The 26,897-nt window shown below is 47.6% G+C and overlaps 1 protein-coding gene across 1 annotated transcript in view; it reads left to right on the top strand.

Moving 5' to 3' along the window:
- The first annotated feature begins 16,688 nt into the window (after positions 1 to 16,688).
- Positions 16,689 to 26,897, top strand: part of LOC138245805 (interleukin-8-like) — a 140,889-nt gene continuing 130,680 nt past the window's right edge. Inside the window, exon 1 of the mRNA XM_069199772.1 lies at positions 16,689 to 17,007. Coding sequence (XP_069055873.1) covers positions 16,944 to 17,007 — 64 coding nt within the window. The 5' untranslated portion in view covers positions 16,689 to 16,943. The remainder of the gene's footprint in view (positions 17,008 to 26,897) is intronic.

Below are 26,897 nucleotides of genomic sequence, written 5' to 3'. Positions count from 1 at the left end.
GTGTCCAGCTATGTGTGTGTGGGTGGAGATCAGCTGTATGAGGCAGAGGGTGGCGAGGTTGTCGTGTAGAACGGTGGTGTTGGATCGCTGCAGTCCTCGAGGTGGAAGTTCAGGTCGCCGAGGAAGAGGCAGTTGATTGACGCCAGGGCCTGGGGGCTAATGATTTCCACAACGTTGTCTATGAAAGCTGGGCAGAGGCTGGGTGGCCTGTACACCAGGGTACCGCTGATGGAGGAGTTGTGGTTGGAGTGGACCAGGAAGTGAAAGTGTTCCATGGTGGTGCAGTGATCTTCTTGGACGGCCTTGACACGTCATGAGGACTTGTGTACGATGGCGAGGCCTCCACCTGGGCGGGAGGATCGGTCCCTCCTTAGGATGCTGTAACCGTCGGGAATAGCGATGGAGATGCTTGGACCCAAGGTGGGGTTGGTCCAGGTCTTGGTGAGGAAGGCGAAGTCTGGTCCGTTGGTGTTGATCAGGTCCCAGACATCGGTGGCTTGTTTGTGGAGGAAACAGATGTTCAGGAGCAGGCAGTTGATAGAGTTGTGGAGGTTGTTTGTATCTTAGTGTGTGGAAAGTACCTTTGGTATGTTGAGGTTGATGATGAAGTTGCAGTTCCTGCAGGTGAAACGTCCCTGGGTGACTTTGGGGAAGATGGTGCAGCGGTTGTTGAGATGTCTGGTGTTGAGGCGGAGGAGGGTCTCGGAGTCATAACGGAGGCAGTCCAGGGGGTGGTTTAACAGAGATCCAGGGTTCCTGGCGCTGGGCACAGTCCAGGTGCAGACAGGCGCAGACGGGCTTGCATTTGGTGCGCCTTTGGCGTGCCATTGGCGCGGCCGCCATTAAGAAGGGGAGGGGGAGCGGTCAGCTGTGAGGCAGAGGAGTAGGAAAGGTGCTTCGTGGGGAGGGGAGGGGAAGAGGTGAGAAAGGAAAAAAGCACTAGGGAAAAACAAGGGGTGATAGAAGAAAAAGGCAGAAAATGCAAGAGTGAAAGAGCAACCGAGAGAAGAAAAGGAAAGGCAAATGATAGAAGAAAATGGCAGAAAATGCAAGAGTGAAAGAGTGAGAGAGAGAAGAAAAGAAAAGGAAAATACTTACTTGTGATGGCCACTAGACCACTAGGGATGAGGCTCAGGGACGAGCCTCTAGGTGAAGGAGGGCCTCAAACTGAGAGTCAGGAGACTCTCAGTTGGTACCAGGCAAGAGGCAGAGGCAGTAGCAGCCAGAGGAGATGGGGAGGGCAGCAGACGCTGACAAGGAGTTCAGTGCAGTTGCCCTAATGGCACTGTGGCTACCATTAAGAAGGGGAGGGGTGGGGGAGTAGTCAGCTGGGAGGCGGAAGGGCAGGAAAGGTGGTTCGCGGGGGGAGGAGGGGCAGAGGAAGAGAGGAGAAAGAAAAAATACTAGGGAAAAACAAAGGAGGGCAGAACAAAAAGGCAGAAAATGCAAGAGTGAAAGAGCAACAGAGAGAAGAAAAGGAAAAGCAAATGATAGAAGAAAAAGGCAGAAAATGCAAGAGTGAAAAAGCGACGGAGAGAAGAAAAGAAAAGGAAAATACTTACTTGTGATGGCCACTAGACCACCAGGGATGAGGTACAGGGACGAGCCTGCTGGTGGAGGAGGGCCTCAAACTGAGAGTCAGGAGACTCTCAGTTCGTCCCAGGCAAGAGGCAGAGGCAGTAGCAGCAGCAGCCAGAGGAGTCGGGGAGGGAAGCAGACGCGGACCAGGAGGTTATTGCTGGTTGTAAATCAATATCATTTAAAAAAAGGATATATCAAGCTGTGTACTGTGTAACTTTTGTTCAAACTGTGGATGTAATGTTGTCTCAACACTTCTTAACTATAGCGAATAAGTATTTACGTTAAATGATACAAAGAAATTAATACTTTAAATACAGATTTCACTGCTACTCGAATATCCATATCTGGATGAACTTTTACTTCTCCTGCAAATATTTTCCACCATGAAGAAAAAACTATTTCTGGTTATTACATCATCTATTTAACCCCTTTCACTGCCAGGCCTTTTCTCCCTTAGGTGCTATGCCTTTTTTTGGCTATTTGGGGCAGTTTACGCTTAGGCCCTCATAACTTTTTGTCCACATAAGCTACCACATGCCAAATTAGCGTCCTTTTTTTCCAACATCCTAGCGATTCTAGAGGTACCCAGAGTTTGTGGATTCCCCTGGAGGAGACCAAGAAATTAGCCAAAATATAGCGAAAATCTCATTTTTTTCCACAAAATGGGATAAAAGGGCTACAGATGAAGGCTTGTGTATTTTTCCCTGAAAATGGCATCAACAAAGGGTTTGTGGTGCTAAAATCACCATCTTCCCAGCTTTCAGGAACAGGCAGACTTGAATCAGAAAACCACATTTTTCAACACAATTTTCGCATTCTAATGGGACATGCCCCATTTTTCCTATTTTTTGTCCTTTTGGCCTCCTTCCAGTTAGTGACAGAAATGGGTGTGAAACCAATGCTGGATCCCGGAAAGCTAAACATTTCTGAAAAGTAGACAAAATTCTCAATTCAGCAAAAGGTTTTTTTGTGTAGATCCTACAAGGTTTTCCTACAGAAAATAACAGCTAAAATAAAAAAATATTGAAATTGATGTGAAAAAAACAGCCATTTTTCTTGACGTTTTACTCTGTAACCTTTTCCTGCCATGTTATATTTTTGAAAGCAATATACCCTTACATCTGCTGGACTCTTCTTGTTGCGGGCATTTATAGAGCTTGTGGGTTCATCAAAAACCCTAGCTACCCATAGCCAATAAATTAGCTGCACGTTGCAATGGGTTTTCATTCTATACTGGATATACAGCAATTTATTTTCTGAAATATGAAGAGTGAAAAATAGGTATGAAGGAAAATTTGTATTTCCAAAAATGGGCACAATATAAGCTGTTGAGAAGCAGTAGTTATTTCCACATCTCTGAATTCCTCACTTGTATGCATAGGCCTAATGCCCGCAACAGGAAAAGCAGCATGGACACCTCACATTTTTACATTGAAATCTGACCTGTTTTTTGGAAAGTGCCTACCTGTGGATTTTGGCCTCTAGCCCAGCCGGCACCTAGGGAAACCTACCAAACCTGTGCATTGTTGAAAATTAGACACCTATGGGAATCCAAGATGGGGTAACTTGTGGGGCTCTCACCAGGTTCTGTTACCCAGAAAAGCCTTTCCTTTCCCCCAATGCCTCTTTCTGTGCAACTACCCCCCCCTCCCGCCAGAGAAAAAACTCACCTGCTTCCTTTTAGATGCAATGGAAGCAAATGGCTTCCAGCGTGTCTGGCACCCTCTGATGATGTCAGAGCACAGTCGCGCACTGACGTCATTTGGGGTGGCCGGGGTGGAAGGGGAAGTGATTCCCCTTCCAACCCTGACCTGGAGGGGTGGGGGGATGCCCTTGGGGGCAGTGCTATCGCTTCCCCCGAGGGCCGGTCCCAGGATGTAACCATTACGTCCATGGCGGAGAATGGGTTAAGAAAAAATACAGGATGGACTGAATGTGATGACATAACCTTTAAATACAATTTTCCAAAAAATATAAAGAACTGTTACGTACTCATGTTACGTACTCATGCTAACTCCTACATTTCAATTTTAGCTTCAAAACTGAACATTTGTGAAATATGGAGTACATATACTACATCCTACATACCGTAGATATGTCAGCACCAGCATGATTGATGACTTGTGAAGAAATCTCCTGCTTTAGGTAAGAAATGTAGTTAGCTATTAGGAACATCTTTACCAATTACAAAGCAACTCACAGTTGAACAAGCACAGTATTATATTGGGTTTTTTTCACAACCAGTTTGATTTGTGTTTTCCTCAGTGTTTAATGATTAACAAAATGTAGTGCTAGTATGCACCTTGGTGGGTGATAAATGATAGCACACAGTGGGAACTTTCCTGTTACTACCATCTGAATAACACTAAATAAAACAAGTTTATTTTAATATCTATATATATTAATTAATGTATATTAAATATTTTGTAATGTAAGGTTTTAATTAGGAGAGGGTGATAAATTCCACTCCATCTATGAATTTGGTAGAATTTTAGCTACTCTGCATTATGCAGAGGTCCATCCAAAATCCACCATCAGCTCTGTGGTGGAGTTTTTTCTTGTGTGTGGCTTGCCAATAGTGAGCCAGTAAGCGTGAGTGTGAAATGGCATCCCCAAGCTAAATTTTCGGGTGCAAGGAGGACACCCTGCGAGAGTTTTTCACCATGAACGATCAAGGGCAGTCATGACCGGTAGCCGTTTGAAAGCTATCACTCAAGTACAAAGTCCATTTGAGAGGAAGGAAAATCAACTCAAGAAGCAGCACCCTCTGGTGTGCCGGGTGGTGCTGTTCATGCTGATTGTTCAGCACGGAACGACCTTCTGGATCTAAAAATCAGCGCTATGTACTGATTTCCTCCCGTTTGCAGAACTCTGCAGAGTTCTGTAGAGTTTTCATGTAATGAATTCCTCCCACTCACAGTTTTAATTGAAATAAAAACAACACTTTTGGTTATTAAAGTAACCATAGTATTTATATAACAGTGTAGTTACTTCATTAGACTTACCATTCACTTGTCTTCTCCCTTACTGTTCTACTGTATGTTTTACTACCAGTACCTGTAAGTTAAAAGTTAACAATAACACCCAGCTTCTTAGTATAAAGAATTTTGAAATAGTTCTAACAATAATATTTTTTTGCTTCTTTTTGGTTTGGGTTTTTTCTTCTCCATAAACTGTAAGTCAATAGGACCAACTATAAAACAAAAATTATGCACCCAACAGGGCCCCAAGAAACATGCTCCAAAATAAAAAAAACAAAAACAAAATAGAAGCATATGAGTTTTAGGGCGGACAGTAGTGAGCAATGACAACCTCGCAATGAATATTTAAGTCACTCTTTTCTGGGACAATAACTATTTGACAGTATAGACAGTAAGTCTCAGTCCCCACATAGAGCTCTACAATGTTGTGCTGCTGCTGGAGCTTGTTGACAGCAACTTGTGAGCCAGCTGTTGGAATGGTGGGTGGAGCCGATGCACACCCTTGTGGATGTGGTTGAGTGGGCATGCCGGAATTTGCAGTACAACAGCAGGTGTAACGTTTCCAGATGCAGCAGAGGTTCCCTCCTCCAGTTGGGCCAAATCCAACTGATGCCTCTTTCAACGCTATCCTGTTCCACGCAAGATGTCTTTATTGCACTAACAACAAGTCACCTGTCATGCATTGACTTTCTTCCCTCCGGGTGGAGTAGTAAAGAATTGCCAAACAACAGACTCATTTAGGCCCATATTTATACTTTTTGACGCAAACCAGCGCCGGCGCTGGTTTGCCTCAAAAAGTTTACCGCCGGCTAACGCCCTTCCTACTCACGATGCGGGCACCTTATTTAATGAATGGCTTTAGCCGGCGCTGCGGACTGGTCAGAGTAAAAAAAAGTGACTCAAACCAGGCAGCGGCGGCGTAGGGGAAAATGGGAGTTGTGCGTCAAAAAAAGGTGCAAGTCAGGTTTGAGGCAAAAATCATGCCTTAAACCAGACTTGCACCATTTTTTGATGCACAACCCCCATTGAAATGACTCCTGTCTCGGCAAAGACAGGAGTCATGTCCCCTTGCCCAATGGCCATGCCCAGGGGACTTCTGTCCCCTGGGCATGGCCATTGAGCGCAGTGGAATGTAGGGGGACCCCTATGCCACTTTAAAAAAATGAAAAAATTATACTTACCTCAACTTACCTGTACTTACCTGGGATGGGTCTCCCATCCATGGGTGTCCTCCAGGGGTGGGCGAGGGTGGCAGGGGGTGTCCCTGGGGGCAGGGAAGGGCACCTCTGAACTGCTTCCATGGCCAAGGAAGTGAGCCCACAGGTCCCTTAACGCCTGCCCTCACCCAGGTGTTAAAAAACGGCACACATCAGGCTGTGCGCCGTTTTTTAAGGCCCGCCCCTGCTCTGCGTCAAAATGACGCGGGAGTATAAATAAGGCGCACAGGCCTTAAAGTCATTTTTTGGGCAGGAACGCCTACCTTGCATGTCATTAACGCAAGGCAGTTTCCTGCATCCAAAGAATGACGTACACAGAGGAATTTTCGCGGGGTCGGGCGTCAAAGTTTAAATATGGTGCACGGTTTGCACCGAATGTGCACCAATATTTTTGACGCACATTCGGCGCACACAGAGTATAAATATGCCCCTACGTTTTTTCCATCATTCCAACTCCTGCTTTTCCATACCACTGTCCTTCTCTTCCTCCTCTAATGCATGTTGAGCAGTAGTAGCAGTAGGTTGATCTCCTTCAGCCAAGTCAGCAAAATCTCCACTAACAAAGCAGAAGCAGCAGCAGGTCAGTTTGAGTTCTCAACGGCTCAAAACTGCAACAGAAATGATCCAAAATGCAAACCAGCTATTTTATTGGCTAGAAAGAAGTGTTTTTAGCATATCAGAGCTTTTGTTACTGTTGCGGAGTACCACAGTACTCCAAAGACTACTGCGGTACCAGCGAAACCTGAAAAAAAAGAAACAGATACTGCTCCCCAATTTCAGTAAACAACCTATACTCAGCTTACTAGCTACACTGAGCTCAGGAAACTTGCCATCAGCTGAAAACTCTAACATTAGTATAGTTATGCAACATTTGTTTTAAAAAAAGATGAAAGTATTTTGGGCTACAAACTATAGCCCAATTCTACCCCAAACAAAAAAATCTCAATTACATTTCATTTTCAACAAGATTAAACTCAATGGCCCATATTTATACTTTTTTAGTGCCACATTTGCGTCATTTTTTTATGCAAAAGTGGCGCAAACTTGCAAAATACAATTGTATTTTGTGAGTTTGTGCCATTTTTGCATCAAAAAGCGGTGTAAATGTGGTGCGAAAAGAGTAAATATGGGCCAAAGTGTTACATAGAGACATAACTTTACAAACTTTTCAATTGTAAAATGCCAACATCTTTACAAAAAAACAAAGGTTACAACTTAGTGATAGTTAGAAGTTGTTATATTACAACAAAAACACATTTAAACTACACAAACTTTAGAAATGCCATAGTGATAGTTTTATTTGTAAGGCTTTCATTGAAACTTTAGTGATAGAAATGATCGCCATTGTTCATAATCGAACTGTTAGACCTGAAAGCCTTTGGGTGGTCACCCCCAACTTTTTGGCTGCCTCCCTCCACTTTCTGACACTATGGGGGTCATTCTGACCTTGGCGGCCCATGACCGCCATGGCGGAGTGCGGCGGAAGCACCGCCAACAGGCTGGCGGTGCTTCCTGGGCGATTCTGACCGCGGCGGTAAAGCAGCGGTCGGAAAAGGGGAGCCGCCGGTTTCCCTCCGGTTTCCCTCCGGTTTCCCGCTGGCCCAGGGAACCCGCCATGGCGGCGCTGCTTGCAGCACCGCCATGGGGATTCCGACCCCCTTACCGCCAGCCTGTTTCTGGCGGTGTCCACCGCCGGAACCAGGATGACGGAAACGGGTGCCGTGGGGCCCCTGGGGGCCCCTGCACTGCCCATGCCACTGCCACTGGCATGGGCAGTGCAGGGGCCCCCTAACAGGGCCCCACAAAGATTTTCACTGTCTGCTTAGCAGACAGTGAAAATCGCGACGGGTGCCACTGCACCCGTCGCACCCCTTCAACTCCGCCGGCTCCATTCCAAGCCGGCTTCATTATTGAAGGGGCTGTCCCGCTGGCCCAGCCGGCGGTCTTCTGGCGGTCGCCCGCCGGGCCAGCGGGAAAGCCGGAATGACCGCTGCGGTCTTTTGACAGCGGTGCGGTCTTTCGGCGGGAACCGCTTGGCGGGCGGCGACTGCCGACCGCCGACTGCCGCGGTCAGAATGACCGCCTATTTGTTTTGGTTTTAGGACTCTGCACACTTAACGACTGCTAACCAGAGATGCTCTCTCCCTTACAACACGTTGACATTGGCTCATACCCAATGGGCATATTTAATTCATTTGTAAATAGCAAAGTGCACTGCATGGGCCCAGGGCCTGTAAATTAAATGCTACTAGTGGTCCTGCAGCACTGATTGTGGCACAAACATAAGTAGCCCCTTAACCATGTATCAGGCCTGCCATTCCACAAAATGGGATAAAAGGGCTACAGATGAAGGCTTGTGTATTTTTCCCTGAAAATGGCATCAACAAAGGGTTTGTGGTGCTAAAATCACCATCTTCCCAGCTTTCAGGAACAGGCAGACTTGAATCAGAAAACCACATTTTTCAACACAATTTTCGCATTCTAATGGGACATGCCACATTTTTCCTATTTTTTGTCCTTTTGGCCTCCTTCCAGTTAGTGACAGAAATGGGTGTGAAACCAATGCTGGATCCCGGAAAGCTAAACATTTCTGAAAAGTAGACAAAATTCTCAATTCAGCAAAAGGTTTTTTTGTGTAGATCCTACAAGGTTTTCCTACAGAAAATAACAGCTAAAATAAAAAAATATTGAAATTGATGTGAAAAAAACAGCCATTTTTCTTGACGTTTTACTCTGTAACCTTTTCCTGCCATGTTATATTTTTGAAAGCAATATACCCTTACATCTGCTGGACTCTTCTTGTTGCGGGCATTTATAGTGCTTGTGGGTTCATCAAAAACCCTAGGTACCCATAGCCAATAAGTTAGCTGCACGTTGCAATGGGTTTTCATTCTATACTGGATATAAAGCAATTTATTTTCTGAAATATAAAGAGTGAAAAATAGGTATGAAGGAAAAATGTTATTTCCAAAAATGGGCACAATATAACCTGTTGAGAAGCAGTAGTTATTTCCACATCTCTGAATTCCTCACTTGTATGCATAGGCCTAATGCCCGCAACAGGAAAAGCAGCATGGACACCTCACATTTTTACATTGAAATCTGACCTGTTTTTTGGAAAGTGCCTACCTGTGGATTTTGGCCTCTAGCCCAGCCGGCACCTAGGGAAACCTACCAAACCTGTGCATTGTTGAAAATTAGACACCTATGGGAATCCAAGATGGGGTAACTTGTGGGGCTCTCACCAGGTTCTGTTACCCAGAAAAGCCTTTCCTTTCCCCCAATGCCTCTTTCTGTGCAACTCCCCCCCCTCCCGCCAGAGGAAAAACTCACCTGCTTCCTTTTAGATGCAATGGAAGCAAATGGCTTCCAGCGCGTCTGGCACCCTCTGATGATGTCAGAGCACAGTCGCGCACTGACGTCATTGGGGGTGGCCGGGGTGGAAGGGGAAGTGATTCCCCTTCCAACCCTGACCTGGAGGGGTGGGGGGATGCCCTTGGGGGCAGTGCTATCGCTTCCCCCGAGGGCCGGTCCCAGGATGTAACCATTACGTCCATGGCGGAGAATGGGTTAAGAAAAAATACAGGATGGACTGAATGTGATGACATAACCTTTAAATACAATTTGCCAAAATATATAATGAACTGTTACATACTCATGTTACGTACTCATGCTAACTCCTACATTTCAATTTTAGCTTCAAAACTGAACATTTGTGAAATATGGAGTACATATACTACATCCTACATACCGTAGATATGTCAGCACCAGCATGATTGATGACTTGTGAAGAAATCTCCTGCTTTAGGTAAGAAATGTAGTTAGCTATTAGGAACAGCTTTACCAATTACAAAGCAACTCACAGTTGAACAAGCACAGTATTATATTGGGTTTTTTTCACAACCAGTTTGATTTGTGTTTTCCTCAGTGTTTAATGATTAACAAAATGTAGTGCTAGTATGCACCTTGGTGGGTGATAAATGATAGCACACAGTGGGAACTTTCCTGTTACTACCATCTGAATAACACTAAATAAAACAAGTTTATTTTAATATCTATATATATTAATTAATGTATATTAAATATTTTGTAATGTAAGGTTTTAATTAGGAGAGGGTGATAAATTCCACTCCATCTATGAATTTGGTAGAATTTTAGCTACTCTGCATTATGCAGAGATCCATCCAAAATCCACCATCAGCTCTGTGGTGGAGTTTTTTCTTGTGTGTGGCTTGCCAATAGTGAGCCAGTAAGCGTGAGTGTGAAATGGCATCCCCAAGCTAAATTTTCGGGTGCAATGAGGACACCCTGCGAGAGTTTTTCACCATGAACGATCAAGGGCAGTCATGACCGGTAGCCGTTTGAAAGCTATCACTCAAGTACAAAGTCCATTAGAGAGGAAGGAAAATCAACTCAAGAAGCAGCACCCTCTGGTGTGCCGCGTGGTGCTGTTCATGCTGATTGTTCAGCACGGAACGACCTTCTGGATCTAAAAATCAGCGCTATGTACTGATTTCCTCCCGTTTGCAGAACTCTGCAGAGTTCTGTAGAGTTTTCATGTAATGAATTCCTCCCACTCACAGTTTTAATTGAAATAAAAACAACACTTTTGGTTATTAAAGTAACCATAGTATTTATATAACAGTGTAGTTACTTCATTAGACTTACCATTCACTTGTCTTCTCCCTTACTGTTCTACTGTATGTTTTACTACCAGTACCTGTAAGTTAAAAGTTAACAATAACACCCAGCTTCTTAGTATAAAGAATTTTGAAATAGTTCTAACAATAATATTTTTTTGCTTCTTTTTGGTTTGGGTTTTTTCTTCTCCATAAACTGTAAGTCAATAGGACCAACTATAAAACAAAAATTATGCACCCAACAGGGCCCCAAGAAACATGCTCCAAAATAAAAAAAACAAAAACAAAATAGAAGCATATGAGTTTTAGGGCGGACAGTAGTGAGCAATGACAACCTCGCAATGAATATTTAAGTCACTCTTTTCTGGGACAATAACTATTTGACAGTATAGACAGTAAGTCTCAGTCCCCACATAGAGCTCTACAATGTTGTGCTGCTGCTGGAGCTTGTTGACAGCAACTTGTGAGCCAGCTGTTGGAATGGTGGGTGGAGCCGATGCACACCCTTGTGGATGTGGTTGAGTGGGCATGCCGGAATTTGCAGTACAACAGCAGGTGTAACGTTTCCAGATGCAGCAGAGGTTCCCTCCTCCAGTTGGGCCAAATCCAACTGATGCCTCTTTCAACGCTATCCTGTTCCACGCAAGATGTCTTTATTGCACTAACAACAAGTCACCTGTCATGCATTGACTTTCTTCCCTCCGGGTGGAGTAGTAAAGAATTGCCAAACAACAGACTCATTTAGGCCCATATTTATACTTTTTGATGCAAACCAGCGCCGGCGCTGGTTTGCCTCAAAAAGTTTACCGCCGGCTAACGCCCTTCCTACTCACCATGCGGGCACCTTATTTAATGAATGGCTTTAGCCGGCGCTGCGGACTGGTCAGAGTAAAAAAAAGTGACTCAAACCAGGCAGCGGCGGCGTAGGGGAAAATGGGAGTTGTGCGTCAAAAAAAGGTGCAAGTCAGGTTTGAGGCAAAAATCATGCCTTAAACCAGACTTGCACCATTTTTTGATGCACAACCCCCATTGAAATGACTCCTGTCTCAGCAAAGACAGGAGTCATGTCCCCTTGCCCAATGGCCATGCCCAGGGGACTTCTGTCCCCTGGGCATGGCCATTGAGCGCAGTGGAATGTAGGGGGACCCCTATGCCACTTTAAAAAATGAAAAAATTATACTTACCTCAACTTACCTGTACTTACCTGGGATGGGTCCCCCATCCATGGGTGTCCTCCAGGGGTGGGCGAGGGTGGCAGGGGGTGTCCCTGGGGGCAGGGAAGGGCACCTCTGAACTGCTTCCATGGCCAAGGAAGTGAGCCCACAGGTCCCTTAACGCCTGCCCTCACCCAGGTGTTAAAAAACGGCACACATCAGGCTGTGCGCCGTTTTTTAAGGCCCGCCCCTGCTCTGCGTCAAAATGACGCGGGAGTATAAATAAGGCGCACAGGCCTTAAAGTCATTTTTTGGGGAGGAACGCCTACCTTGCATGTCATTAACGCAAGGCAGTTTCCTGCATCCAAAGAATGACGTACACAGAGGAATTTTCGCGGGGTCGGGCGTCAAAGTTTAAATATGGTGCACGGTTTACACCGAATGTGCACCAATATTTTTGACGCACATTCGACGCACACAGAGTATAAATATGCCCCTACGTTTTTTCCATCATTCCAACTCCTGCTTTTCCATACCACTGTCCTTCTCTTCCTCCTCTAATGCATGTTAAGCAGTAGTAGCAGTAGGTTGATCTCCTTCAGCCAAGTCAGCAAAATCTCCACTAACAAAGCAGAAGCAGCATCAGGTCAGTTTGAGTTCTCAACGGCTCAAAACTGCAACAGAAATGATCCAAAATGCAAACCAGCTATTTTATTGGCTAGAAAGAATTGTTTTTAGCATATTAGAGCTTTTGTTACTGTTGCGGAGTACCACAGTACTCCAAAGACTACTGCGGTACCAGCGAAACCTGAAAAAAAAGAAACAGATACTGCTCCCCAATTTCAGTAAACAACCTATACTCAGCTTACTAGCTACACTGAGCTCAGGAAACTTGCCATCAGCTGAAAACTCTAACATTAGTATAGTTATGCAACATTTGTTTTAAAAAAAGATGAAAGTATTTTGGGCTACAAACTATAGCCCAATTCTACCCCAAACAAAAAAATCTCAATTACATTTCATTTTCAACAAGATTAAACTCAATGGCCCATATTTATACTTTTTTAGTGCCACATTTGCGTCATTTTTTTATGCAAAAGTGGCGCAAACTTGCAAAATACAATTGTATTTTGTGAGTTTGTGCCATTTTTGCATCAAAAAGCGGTGTAAATGTGGTGCGAAAAGAGTAAATATGGGCCAAAGTATTACATAGAGACATAACTTTACAAACTTTTCAATTGTAAAATGCCAACATCTTTACAAAAAAACAAAGGTTACAACTTAGTGATAGTTAGAAGTTGTTATATTACAACAAAAACACATTTAAACTACACAAACTTTAGAAATGCCATAGTGATAGTTTTATTTGTAAGGCTTTCATTGAAACTTTAGTGATAGAAATGATCGCCATTGTTCATAATCGAACTGTTAGACCTGAAAGCCTTTGGGTGGTCACCCCCAACTTTTTGGCTGCCTCCCTCCACTTTCTGACACTATGGGGGTCATTCTGACCTTGGCGGCCCATGACCGCCATGGCGGAGTGCGGCGGAAGCACCGCCAACAGGCTGGCGGTGCTTCCTGGGCGATTCTGACCACGGCGGTAAAGCCGCGGTCGGAAATGGGGAGCCGGCGGTTTCCCGCCGGTTTCCCGCTGGCCCAGGGAACCCGCCATGGCGGCGCTGCTTGCAGCACCGCCATGGGGATTCCGACCCCCTTACCGGCAGCCTGTTTCTGGCGGTGTCCACCGCCGGAACCAGGATGGCGGGAACGGGTGCCGTGGGGCCCCTGGGGGCCCCTGCACTGCCCATGCCACTGCCACTGGCATGGGCAGTGCAGGGGCCCCCTAACAGGGCCCCACAAAGATTTTCACTGTCTGCTTAGCAGACAGTGAAAATCGCGACGGGTGCCACTGCACCCGTCGCACCCCTTCAACTCCGCCGGCTCTATTCCAAGCCGGCTTCATTGTTGAAGGGGCTGTCCCGCTGGCCCGGCCGGCGGTCTTCTGGCGGTCGCCCGCCGGGCCAGCGGGAAAGCGGGAATGACCGCTGTGGTCTTTTGACCGCGGTGCGGTCTTTCGGCGGGAACCGCTTGGCGGGCGGCGACCGCCGCGGTCAGAATGACCGCCTATTTGTTTTGGTTTTAGGACTCTGCACACTTAACGACTGCTAACCAGAGATGCTCTCTCCCTTACAACACGTTGACATTGGCTCATACCCAATGGGCATATTTAATTCATTTGTAAATAGCAAAGTGCACTGCATGGGCCCAGGGCCTGTAAATTAAATGCTACTAGTGGTCCTGCAGCACTGATTGTGGCACAAACATAAGTAGCCCCTTAACCATGTATCAGGCCTGCCATTGCAAGGCCTGTGTGTGCAGTTTTACTGACACTTCAACTTGGCATTTAAAAGTACTTGCCAAGCCTTAAACTCCCCTTTTTCTTTATATAGGTCACCCCTAAGGTAGGCCCCAGGTAAGGGCAGGGTGCTGTGTAGGTAAAAGGCAGGACATGTATCTGTGCGTTTTATATGTTGTTATTATATATATATATTCGTTTTCCACTGCTGTGAGACCTGCTCCTTTCATAGGCTACTATTAGGGCTACCCTTATAAACTGTTTGAGTGGAAGATTCTGATTAGAAAGGGGTAAACAGGTCATATTTAGTATGGCCAGAATAGTAATACAAAATCTTGCTGACTGGTGAGGTTGGATTTTATATTACTGTTTTAGAAATGCTACTTTTAGAAAGTGAGCATTTCTCTGCACCGAAATCCTTCTGTGCCTTACAGCCTACCTCAATCCACATCTGGGCTGGGCTGCTTGACAGGTCCTTTGTGCATTTCACCCAGACAACCACAAACACAGGATGCTCAGTCACACCTGCACACATCTGCATATTGAATGGGTCTTCCTGGGCTGGAAGGGTGGAGGGCCTGACACTTACATTCCAAAGGACAGTGGCCTGCCCTCTCAAAATACACTGCCAAACCCTCTGCTGGGACCCTGGCAGACAAGATTGTACTGAAAGGGGACCTTGTGCACTTCTAAGCAACTCTTTGAAGTCTCCCCCACTTAAAAGGCACTTTTGGGTGTATAAACTGGGTCCCTGCCCCTACCAATTCAGACAGTTCTTGTGAAGACATTCAGCACCAGAACCTGCAACCTGCCAAGAGAAGCTGGCTGGCTGCCCAAATGACTCACCTGGACTGTTTTGCTGTAAAGGACTTCTGCCTCGCTGTTACCCTGCTGTTTTGCTGGCCTCTGGCTCTGCTGAGAAGTGCTCTCCAAGGGCTTGGATTGAGCTTGCCTCCTGTTTCCTGAAGTCTCAGGGCCAAAAAGACTTCACCTCTGCAAAGAAACTCAATGCACACCCTATTGGAATCGACGCACAGCCTGCCCAGTGGTGAGAAAATCACTGCATCACCAAACTGGAACGACGCAGCCCGGCTCCCTGAGTGGAGATTGACGCAGCACCAGCATTGCTACCGGAACTTTGACGCAGAGCCCACCGGATCGACACATCATGAGCCGGAATGATGCAGCCCGACTTCCTGTGAAAGGAATCGACGCAGAGCCAGGCGTGCAACAGAAATTTCCCCACATCGCCCACCAGAGTGACGCAGCACCTGTGACTTCATCCTGCACGCTCAGGATTTCCACGCATTGTCCCTGGGCATCAAAAGACCCCACATCGCAAAGAGGATTCAAGCCTGTGCACCGGAATTCAATGCAAAGCCCATGCCGCGTGGAAAGGAATTGACGCATCGTCTATGCACACCTGGAAATCCAACGCATACTCTTCATTTTCCAGGCATCTCCTCCTCTGCGGTCTTCGTGCATGTAATTTTGATGAAAACTAGGTACTTTGTGCAGTTTTCAACCAGCACTCTTCATTCCGTGGTATGTTGTTTTATTATTCATATATTTCTTCCATCCAGTTAATAAGCCAGTCTGAGTTAGTGGGCAACCCGCTTCAGTCATTGAATAGCTTCACTGTGAGCAGTAGTAGTAGTATTCTGCTCTTTCACAAACATCATATCCTCATAAAAAAGAATTTCAGTTTTTGAGACCAAAAAACTGTTTTTGTTGTCAGCTATATTTTTATATATAGACAAGGGTCTGGCAGTTCCCCGAACAATAAAGTTTTTCAAAAACTATGACAAAACAATATAAACATTTACAAAAGCAAAAGAGTGGCAACCAATCCAAGACCTAAATACAGTGCCCTTGTTTCTTGGTTCCCTCATGTTTGGTGACAAACCAAAGATTTTAATTGATCTCTACTATCATGCAGGTTTTCTTCCTCTCTTAGTGGACACATGTATACCATTCTAGCACGCTGATTTATGAAATGTGGCACTGCACCAAGTGCAGCACGTGTGCGCCATATTTAAAATACAGTGCACCATGGCGCAGGGTTGAGACAATAGAGTCATTTTTTTATGTTATTGATGTATCCTGCAGGACTAGCACCAACAGTTTGGCGCTACTCCTGCAAAGTACATAGGGGCCAATTGTATTCAATGACATACCCCCCTTTTAGCGCCTGTTCAAAGTGCCGAGAAAATTGGTGCAAGGAAACCTCTTTTTTTCTGGTCCACTAACGGGGGAATGCCCCCTTTGCATACAATATGCCTGGCACAGGCATAATGTAGCGCAAAGGGTTGCAAAGTGGTGCAATGTATTGCGCTGCTTTGTAAATATGGCGTGGCATTTTTGGCCATCTAACAGCACATCAGTGTCAAAAAAATGACGCTAATGTGTCGTCAGGATGGCGCTAGGGGCTCTTAAATCAGCCCCTATGTATCTTCCTGCGATCTCACCCACATCCAGCCACTCACCCTTCCTCTTGTCACGTGTTCTATGACCCTGGCGGCACTAGAGTTGTTTAGATAACATAAGAGTAGCATTCCCCTGTTGTAATAGCACCACATTGTATACAATAGGCTAACCGCATACTCCTGGGGAAAACCAATACTGCTGTTTACCTTGGGTGGAGATTAAACAACAGATTTATAGAGCATTTTTCATCAGTCACGTTTCCATCACGTTTTAGATGACGAACCAGTTGGATCACTTCACCTTATCAACCCTGGGTTCGGATAAATGCCTTGTTGTACAACCCAGAAATGACAAACTGCTCACAGTGGAGCTTCCCTCTGACTGTGCTGTCTGCGCCCGCTAAAGAAGCAGACATTATCTGATTTATTGCACCTGAGACGGAGCTGTTAAATGAAAGATTGAGCAAAGGGGCCCTGTAGCTACAGATTCAGAGGAGCCGTGAAAGAGAGAGAGCGACCAAAAAAAGACGCCGCCAAGAACACAACGATTTGCATGCTCGAAACGAATACACTGCAAGCTGTCCCAGCATGAACTACAGCACCAGCTTCACCCTTCTCCAGTTACTGGTGATCTGTGCAGTCCTGTCCGTGGGTAAGAAGACAGCACTTTTCTACTTTTCCTTCTGTTTCCTTGTTTGGCTGTCTGTATTCTGCCACGATGGCGTTACCTTCTTTTTTGTAACTAAATTCCTTCCAGTGTTAAAAACTCTCTCTGGGCATGTACCGATAAATTCAGGAGCTCGGGGCTCGATATTACGCACCACACTTCAGGTGCTCTGTCTATAATACCTTATCTATAATACTTGTGACGGTTTGTTGTCATGGGCCTTTTTTTACAGTTGTATATAGTGCAAAGTTGGCTCAAAGGCATGAGAGCGTTTTGCATGAGCACCAGATTACACTGCACAAAGTCAGATTTGTTTTTAAGGCACAGAGGCCCAGATTTAAGAGGGCCCAGAACCACTTTAGCACCGCCTTAGCGTCATTTTTTTAAACTGAGGTGGCCCTTACCCCACAACATATTTACAAAGTGGTGCACTGCATTGCGCCACTTTGTAACCCTGTACACTAAATTATGCCTGTGTCAGGCATAATGTATGCAAAGGGGCGTTCCCCCATTAGGGAGACCAAAAAAATGGTGCAAAGAAATCGAAGAGATTTCTTTGCGTCATTTGTTTTTAGACTTTTAACGCCTGCTCAGAGCAGGCATTAAAAGGTGACACTCCATTGTTTTCAATGGGCCCCTATGTACTATTTATGGTCAGCACCAACACTTTGGGGATAACTCTAAACAGTACATCAATAGCGTAAAATTTTAAAAAACGATTGCCCCCTACCCTGCGCCATGGTGCGCCGTATCTTAGATACAGCACACACATGGTGGCGGTACGGGGACGCTTAAGGGCAGAAGGAAAATGGCGCTGCACTGGGTGCAGAGCCACTTTCCTTAAATCTGCCCCAGAGTGCTTAAGTGATCTGTCCAGAATCACAGGAGGTGGAGCAGACGCCGGGACTATAATGAGTCTAATGGTAAAATAATATTATTGTCTCACTATTATATTTATTTATTTACACTTTGGGGGTCATTCCTAGATTGGCGGGCGGCGACCGGGAACCGCCTGAAGACCGTACCGCGGTCAAAAGACCGCGGCGGTCATTCTGAGTTTCCCGCTGGGCTGGCGGGCGACCGCCAGAAGGCCGCCCGCTTACAGCGGGAAACCCCCTTTCACGAGGATGCCGGCTCCGAATGGAGCCGGCGGAGTGGAAGGGGTGCGACGGGTGCAGTGGCACCCGTCGCGATTTTCAGTGTCTGCATAGCAGACACTGAAAATCTTAATGGGGCCCTGTTAGGGGGCCCCACGACACCTGTTCCCGCCATCCTGTTCCTGGCGGTGAAAACCGCCTAGAACAGGATGGCGGTAAGGGGGTCGGAATCCCCATGGCGGCGCTGCAAGCAGTGCCGCCGTGGAGGATTCCCTGGGGCAGCGGGAAACCGGCGGGACACCGCCGGTTTCCCGTTTCTGACCGCGGCTTTACCGCCGCGGTCAGAATGCCCCCGGAAGCACCGCCAGCCTGTTGGCGGTGCTTTCTCCGTCACCTACCCTGGCGGTCATAGACCGCCAGGGTAGGAATGACCCCCTTTGTATCTTAGTTACTTCACCATATGTAAATGTAAAAAGTACTGCAATAGTGAAAACAGTGCACTGAAAGAGTGTGATTTAACAGTGACAGGATTGGTTCTTAAGGGGTGAAACCAATAAGGAGAATTGGAATTACAAAGTTAAATTACCCTAACTAACAGAGTGAACACATTTCTGTGTGAGAAAGAATTGAACGCTTAGGTAGTGTGTGAAGTGCTTCTCTACATCACGCAGCGAAGCAGCAGTAGCAGCTGACTTTTAAGTCTCTAGTTTTCTGCCGGAAACGGCAGACAGGCACCATATCTGAAAGCCCACATAGGTAGATAAGCTGCGTTTTTAATATGTTTCGGCATTCCTAACCATTGTGCAAAAAGCTGATTGTAAGAAAGCCAGGACTCAAAAGTGCACTAGGGAAGGGGTGTTTACTGCCCTCCTTGTCTGGGGCTCTTGCGAGATGAGCAGGTGACACAGAAGACATTGCATGTCATGTAGCCGCCGTACGATTGAACAACTGGCATAAGGACTGGGAGTCCTCAAAAAAGGCAGGGGAGTGCTGTGCTACTGGAAACAACAGCCTTTACAACACTGGAATTGGCACGCAGTGCCTTTACCACGCACATTTTTACCAAACATATGCCTTTGCCACATATGCATTTACCACACATGGTAAGTATATTTAAGGTAAGTAAAAACGTTTTATGTGTGTGTATTCACATAAATGTGTATGTATACATATATATATATATATATATATAGAGCGGTTTTTTTTTGCTAATAACTTTGGCACTGCTTGACAAATCCTCACAACATTTTCCAAGAAAATACAGCGCACACCTTTGCTGTTGTCTGGACAGTTTTGTGGTGATCCGTCAAGCAGGGGCCGAGAAAAAGGGGGGTTCTGAAACAAGTTTTTCCTATTCATTTTTCCATAGGGATTTTGAACAGCTTTAGCGCCGAAACCGCTGGATGGAATTACACCAAATTTGGCAGAAAGGTAGCCCTTGGTCCAGAAAGGGCCTGTTTGTTATTTGGTATAAATCCGTTCAGTAGTTTTTGAGAAATACAAGGAAATCCAAATTTGTGTATTTAGGGATATGAAGGATTAGTGACCCCTCCCAATCTCATGCTGAGATCTTATTGGCTGACAACACTTCAACAAGGAAGTGCTGCCAACCATAGTGGGACTCTGCTTCAGCCAAGTCCTAGAAAAAAATAATAAAAAATACTAAAGGGGCCAGGGAACACCCAGACCCCTTAGCTCTGGTGCTGGGCTTCCAAAGGGACCCCCCTCTCAGGGCTAAAAGGCATTTTTTTTTTAAACGTGTTTTGATTTGCAGCAGATCTGGCAAAAAAATAAATAAGCGCAGGCATCATCTTTATCAAGTCTCCAGGTGGGCTAAGTCTCAGGGGCAGAGTTTATCTGTAAAACCACCCCTAGGGCAAATAGTAAATAATATAAACCGGCTCTGTTTCAGACTCCCAGGCCTCGGGGACCAACACCTTCCTGGGGCTATCACATTGGAGGGGGACTGTGCAGCCCCCCTCAAGGAGCCACTGATGGCCCTGGGGACCTCCCAGGGCCATCTCCTGCTATGTCCCATGGTGCCCACCCCTGTGACATTGCAGTTTGCTGTTGCTTAGCTGCAGCTTTGACAGACACAGCCTAGTGAAAGCAAACACACTGCTTTCTGACAGCGGGACCTGTCAAACAGATCCCACTGTCAGAAAGCAGAGTTTTCATCTCTGTTCCCTGCACACTGATATGGATACAGGGAACAGAGATGATAGCTTGGCTCCAGCAACCGCAAAGCTGCTACTTAAAGCAGCTCCTTGATTGCTGGAGTAAAGGGATGACAGGGGAGGCCTTGAGGCTTCCCCAGCAGTCCCAAATAGCCTGTAAAGGGCATATAATAAAAATAATACAAAAAATTGCAGGGACCTTCACAGACCTTCACACCGATCGTTAAGGGTTTGAGTCAAGGTTTATCCCTGGTCATTTCCCACCTTTATGTTTTTTTTTTATTCCGATGTTTAAGGCCCATACTGAAAGGTGATCTTACTCTTCTTAAATGACAAATACATTTTTCTTTTCAATTTGTGAGGATGGGGTCCCCAGGGGCAAAATCAGCCCAGGGAGGGTGGGTCGTCTGGCCCTCCTGTGCTCCAAAAAAATATGTTAAGACTGGGCATGAGGTCCCTGCCGCTGAGATCGGCTGGGGGAGGGGTGACACGCAGGTCCCCTCCCCTTAAAAAAAACCAAAATGTTTAGTCCAGGCCCTGGGGGATGGGGTGCCCAGGGGCAAAATCAGCCCAGGGAGGGTGGGTCATCAGGTCCTCCTATCCTCCAAAGAAATATGTTAAGACTAGGGCATGAGGTCCCCGGGGCTGAGATCGGCTGGGGGAGGGGTGGCGTACAGGCCCCCTCCCCTTAAAAAAAAAGTAAAATGTTTAGGGCAGGCCTTGGGGGATGGGATCCCTGGGGCTGTAATCGACTCGGGGAAGGTGGGAAGAGGGGCCATGTGGCCCCTTCCTCTCAAATAAAAAAATGTTCAATCCGGACCTCGGGCAATGGGTCCTTAGGGCCAAGACATCACCAAACATGGTGAAATTAGCATAGGAAATACATTTCAGGGCTAATGCTTGGTCAAGGGATACTATAAAATCTCCTGCATATCCTGGGGGATGATAAACCAATGCCCCAGAAAAGGATTATTAATGCAGCAGGGGGTTGGCCACAGATTCTAGCCCCTGCATGCAGTGACTCCCTGCATGGAGCAAACCCCTCTTCTATGCACAGCCTCCATCTGTGTGCTAAAGGGGGTTGGCCACATGGCCTGTCCTGTGGCCAGGCCCTGAAACCTACCACTGCAAGCAGACGACCCTCCAAAGGCAGCCAACTCGTGAGCTCCATGGGCTGATTTTGATCATGGGGACCCCATCTCCACATATTTTAGGGGGGTATGTGGCCACACTGTCCCCCTCAGTTCTTTAAGGCTGGGCCCGGGGGGATGGTGACCACTGCACCCGAAGTCAGCCCAGAATGGGGGCCACATGGCCCTCTCCCACTTAATTTTTCAGCCTGAGCCTCAGGGGATGGGGTCCCTGGGGCAAATGCAGCAATTACAAGAAAGGGGAGCAGAGCCATCCAGCACCTCTCCCTTCTTGTATTCAGCTGGGCCTAAGGATATGGGGTCCTTGGGGTTGAAATGGACCTGGTGAGGAAGGTCACTCCCCTTTCCTTCAAGTATATTTATAAAATTCACCCCTGGGACCTGGCCCACCCAAGGGGTTTATAGAAAAGAAGTGCGGGAGCCTGTGATGTTTTATTTAAAAAAACATGTACTGCGTATTTGCAGGAGTTGGCCTTGGCACAGGAGGTTAAATTAAATGAGTACTGAAGATAAGGATAGTTGAGAACCTGAAGAGGGCTCTGACTACAAGAGGGCAGTGGGTCAGGTGGCAGTTGCTGACAGGGGTGCACACTGACAGTGGCTAATGAAAGGACAGTATAACCTAACAAGTACAGGGAAAGAAAGGATGTGGAAAAGGGTATACTGGTGGCAGAGGATGCATGGGCAGAAGATTAGACAGTGGAAGTATCTAAGGGATCTAAGGGAAGAGAGAGCAGGGTCCTGCAATGTAAAGCAATGTGAAACATTGAAATACATATTATAAGAAAACCACGTAACAATGTGCATGGTCTCTGGTTAGGTTTAAAGGGTAGAAGAGAGATATCACACCTGGGCACTTGTGAACTACGAAACTGCGTGCAGAACATCTAAATCTAAGGGGGTGAGGCTCATATTCAGAGATGAAGGCCAGTTCATTGCACCTACCCGGATAGGTAACAACGATCCCTATAATGGTGAACCCTGTCATGAAGCCATTCTGTAACCCTTCTAGGTCTTTAGATATCCTTTGTGAACTCAGTGTCACTGTGCTGATCATGACTCCTGTTACAGCCAGTCTTTCCATTGCAGCAACCCTGCCATGGAAAGACTGGCAGAAACAAAGTGCAGGTGGCCACAGGGGGGACTCTGCACTGCCCATGCCCATGGCATGGGCAGTGAAGGGGCCCCCTTGTCCAGCACCCTCAGAATGCGCACTGTCTGCTTTGCAAACAGTGCACATTCTGAGGGTGCTGTAGTGCTATGGTATTGGCTTTGGCTCCCTTAAGGAGCTGAGACAACTATTGTAGCACTGTTCCCGCTGGTCTGACCAGTGAGAACATCGTGATGCGACTGGAGGAAATCAGCCGGTATGACGGCTGACTCCTCCCCACGAGTTTGGAGTCTCTATGGCTGACAAACTCATAATAAGGGTCTTAGGCCCTCATTACAACCCTGGCAGTGGGTGATAAAGTGGCGGTAATACCGCCAACAGGCTGGTGGTAAGTTCCGCCAAATTATGACCATGGCGGTGATAACACCCAAAGACAGCCAATGTACCATACCAACTGCCACGGTGGAAACAACAGCCACCACAGCGGTAGCCACCAACAGCCAGGCAGAAGACAAAGTACCGCCCAACATATTTTGACCCTGCAATCCGCCACCTTTTCTGGAGCGGTAGCAATCCCAACAAGAGCCTGGCCAAAACAGAGCCCAGAAGTGAAAGGACTCACCATTGGCTGTACTGTGGTGGTGGTTGGAGGGGGCTCCTGGACAGCCCCTGCACTCACTGATGGCTGCATTGTGGTGTTTGTTGGAGGAGGCTCCTGGGCAGCGCCTGCACTCACTGATGGCTGCATTGTGGTTTTTGTTGGAGGAGGCTCCGGTGCAGCCCCTTCACTCACTGATGGCTGCACATCCACAGCTTGCGATGGGGGCCCCGTGACAGATGGTGGTGGGGGCGGTGTTAGCCTGATAGCTTCCACTGGCGTAGAGTGCCTTGTCTCCTCCTGTTCATGGGTCGGGGATCCCTTACCCTTCCTGGCAGGGGTGGATGGGCTCTTCCCCTCTTTGCCTGGTGGTGCAGGCTCCTTCCCCTTCTTCACAGCTGGTGCAAACTCCTTCCCCTTCTTCACAGCTGGTGCAGGCGTCTTCCCCTTCTTCACAGCTGGTGCATGCTCCTTCCCCTTCCTCACAGCTGGTGCAGGCCCCTTCCCCTTCCTCACAGCTAGTGCAAGACTCTTCCCTTTCATCCCTGGTGGTGCTGGCTCCTTCCCCTTCAGTGCTGTAGGTCTGGCATCCTTACCACCACAAGTAGGTGGTGCTACCACTGTCCTCGTGGACTGTTTGGCTGAGGTGCTGGGCTGTGTCCTTGGTACCCTGCCCATACGTGCAGGACAGGGGGAGGGGTAGGGAAGAGGTCAAGTTGGGACAGGAAAAGCTTTTTAGGGATGTTTGGGCGGAAGGAGGAAGGACTAATGGGAGTGGAGGATGAGGGAGTGGTTTTTGGAGGTGTATGTCTGCTGGACTTGGGTACAGGTGCATGGGCTGTATGCTAATGTGAGGTGGATGGTTGTTGGGTGTCTGAGTGCTTGTGTTTGTGTCCTTTAGGAGGGGGGGACAGACACGGTGGGAGAGGAAACAGGGGACACATGCATGGATGTTGTGGAGATGTCTGCCATTGCGGTGTATGTTCTGCTTGGTGTGGTGATACTGATAGTGGATGTAGATGTAGTGCATGCAGGTGTGAGTGTGGACATAACTGGGAGGGAGGTGGAGGAGGAGGGGAGACAGTGGAGGCTGTGGATGTTGTCGTGTCTGCAACGGTATGGTGTTAGAGTGAGTGCCTGTGGGATGAAGTGTGGTGGTTGTGTTTGCCTGTGCCACTGTTGGGTGTTGTCTTGGGTGCATGCTCATCTGTCTGTATGCTTGGGAAGGGTTGGGGTTGAGGAGAATGGGACTAGGAAGTGGAAGCTGGAGGGGGTACGGTAGAAACAGGGACAATGGGTGCCATCAGAGAGGAGGCCAGAGCCTGAATCGATCTGTGTTGTGCTGCCAAACCACCATGAATGCCCTCTAGGAATGCATTGCATTGCTGCATCTGGGCTGCCAGCTCCTGGACGGCATTCACATTGGTTGACTGCCCTACAGAGATGGATCTCAGGAGGTCAATAGCCTCCTCACTCAGGGCAACAGGGCTCACTGGGGCAGGGCCTGAGGTGCCTGAGGCGAAGGAGATGCCCATCCTCCTGGGTGTGCGGGCACGGGCAACTCGCTGAGGGGCTACTGGGAGGGTGGTGATGGTACAGGGGTGGCAGTTGTACCTGCAACTGCGGTGGTCACAGAGTTGTCCGCCACCACCATGGAGCTCCCACCGAGGAGGTATCAGAGTCTGTGTTGTCCCCTCTAGTATCCGCTGTGGTGCTCCCCTTGCCCTCCGTCCCCCTTGTTCTCTCGGCATCGGTGGACTCTGCCTCCAGGGTCCGGTAGGATGCAGCTCCCTCTGTTGCCGGTGCCCCTGCTCCTCCGCCAGATGATGCTAATGCACACAAGGACAGGATGATAAAACAAGAAAGGGGGGGAGAGAGATAAAGGATGCACTGGGTCAATGACTGCACCAACACCACCGTTGGCATATACAGCACCCTCACACACAGGGAACAGGTCTACGCACTATGTATTGCAATACCAGTGAAATGGCTAGTCACCAAGGCATGAGGAGGAGCACACACCGCCAACTGCAGCACTCCCGGGACCCACACAGCCCTGCCTAGAAGTGAATACTAACAAGCTAGGTTACTTGTATTTGCCATGCAACCATTACCCTTCAGAGGACCTACGCTGCAATGTCTGGCCAGACCTAAGGGGCACCTACTAACACACAACCACCACCCGGATACCACCCCACCAGCCATAAGTTGTAATGATACCCACTGTACTCACCCCCTTGTGGCTGCTGTGATTCCCTCAAGCACGCATCCAGCTCAGGGTACGCCACCGCCAGTATGCGGGCCATCAGGGTGTCAGGGTCCGACGGGCACCCCTTCCTCATTGGGAGGCCATCCCCAGCTGGGCCTCTGCGGTTCTCCGTACCAAGTCTCAGGTCCTCCCACTGTTTCAGACAGTGGGTGCTCCACCTTCCATAGACCCCAAAGGTCCGCACGTCCTTGACGATGGCACGCCATAATCCCTCTTTTGATGGGCACTGACCTGCAGAGGTAATACATGCCGGAGAACTCCATTTAACAAACAGTCCAGCCTGTCACACACATGGTCCACCATACCCGATTCGATCACCATTGGCAAACACATAGGCCAGCTCACAACATGTACACGGCCAACAGACAATCCCCCCACCCTTACACGATGCCTTCACACACATCTCTATGCATTCATGCCACATGCATCGTGCCAACAGTGTACTCACCGGTTGGTCTGGAGGCCCATACAGCAGTCAGTACGGAGGTAGGACCCCATCCACCAGTCTCTCCAACTCCTCTGAAGTGAAGGCTGGGGCCCTTTCCCCAGTCACATGGGCCATGGTAGGTTCCAGACACAGGTCACAGCAGCACATGCAGTGTAGGTCTTCTACTGTGGAAGGTCAGGAAACAAGTGAGGAATGATAGACAAAATGGCAGTCACGTCCGTGACGGTGTACACCTAAACTGCCGGCGTAGATCCCCTTTGGCCACTGTACCCTATAGGGCCCATTATTATCCAATGAGGAATTGCACGGCGGTTCACGACCGCCTACCGCCATAGCGCACAATGTCGGCGGAATTACCTCACTTCCACCTGTCCCTCTACATAGGACAGGCGGTCGCCATTTCAGGAAGGGGGGTGAACAGGCCTATCGATAATTGTTGCGTCACAGAATAAATAGGCACATACTTTTAAATTACACTGTCCCAAAACATGATTGCATGTTGTGGACTGCTGTTGTGGTATAGTCGTTCAAATTGTGACTGCCTACTCACTCTTGTGTCCCTTAGATACCAACCACTGCGGATGAATAGGAGATGGAGACATACACCCGTGTACAGACCCCTGGTGGACTTAGCTACACTGGAGGACAGGCACATTACACTCACCTATAGAATGGACAGGGCCACAATCACAGAGCTGTGTGCCCAGTTGGAGCCTCACCTGATAACAGCTATCTGTCATCCCACTGGGATCCCCCCTCTTATACAGGTTCTATCAGTGCTCCATTTCCTGGCAACAGGTTCTTTCCAAGTGACAGTGGGCTTGGCAGCAGGAAAGTCACAGCCAATGTTCTCAATCGTGCTGGCAAGAGTGTTGTCTGCCCTGATAAAACACATGTGCAGCTACATTGCTTTCCCCCAGGTGGAAGATTTGGCCACTCTGAAGGCCAGATGTTATGCAATGGGACATATCCCCAATATTATTGGGGTGATTGATGGTACACATATTACGTTTGTCACTTAACC

Source organism: Pleurodeles waltl, chromosome 1_1 (assembly GCF_031143425.1).
Source record: "Pleurodeles waltl isolate 20211129_DDA chromosome 1_1, aPleWal1.hap1.20221129, whole genome shotgun sequence".
Lineage (NCBI taxonomy): Eukaryota > Metazoa > Chordata > Amphibia > Caudata > Salamandridae > Pleurodeles > Pleurodeles waltl.
This window is presented reverse-complemented; position numbering and strand designations above follow the sequence as displayed.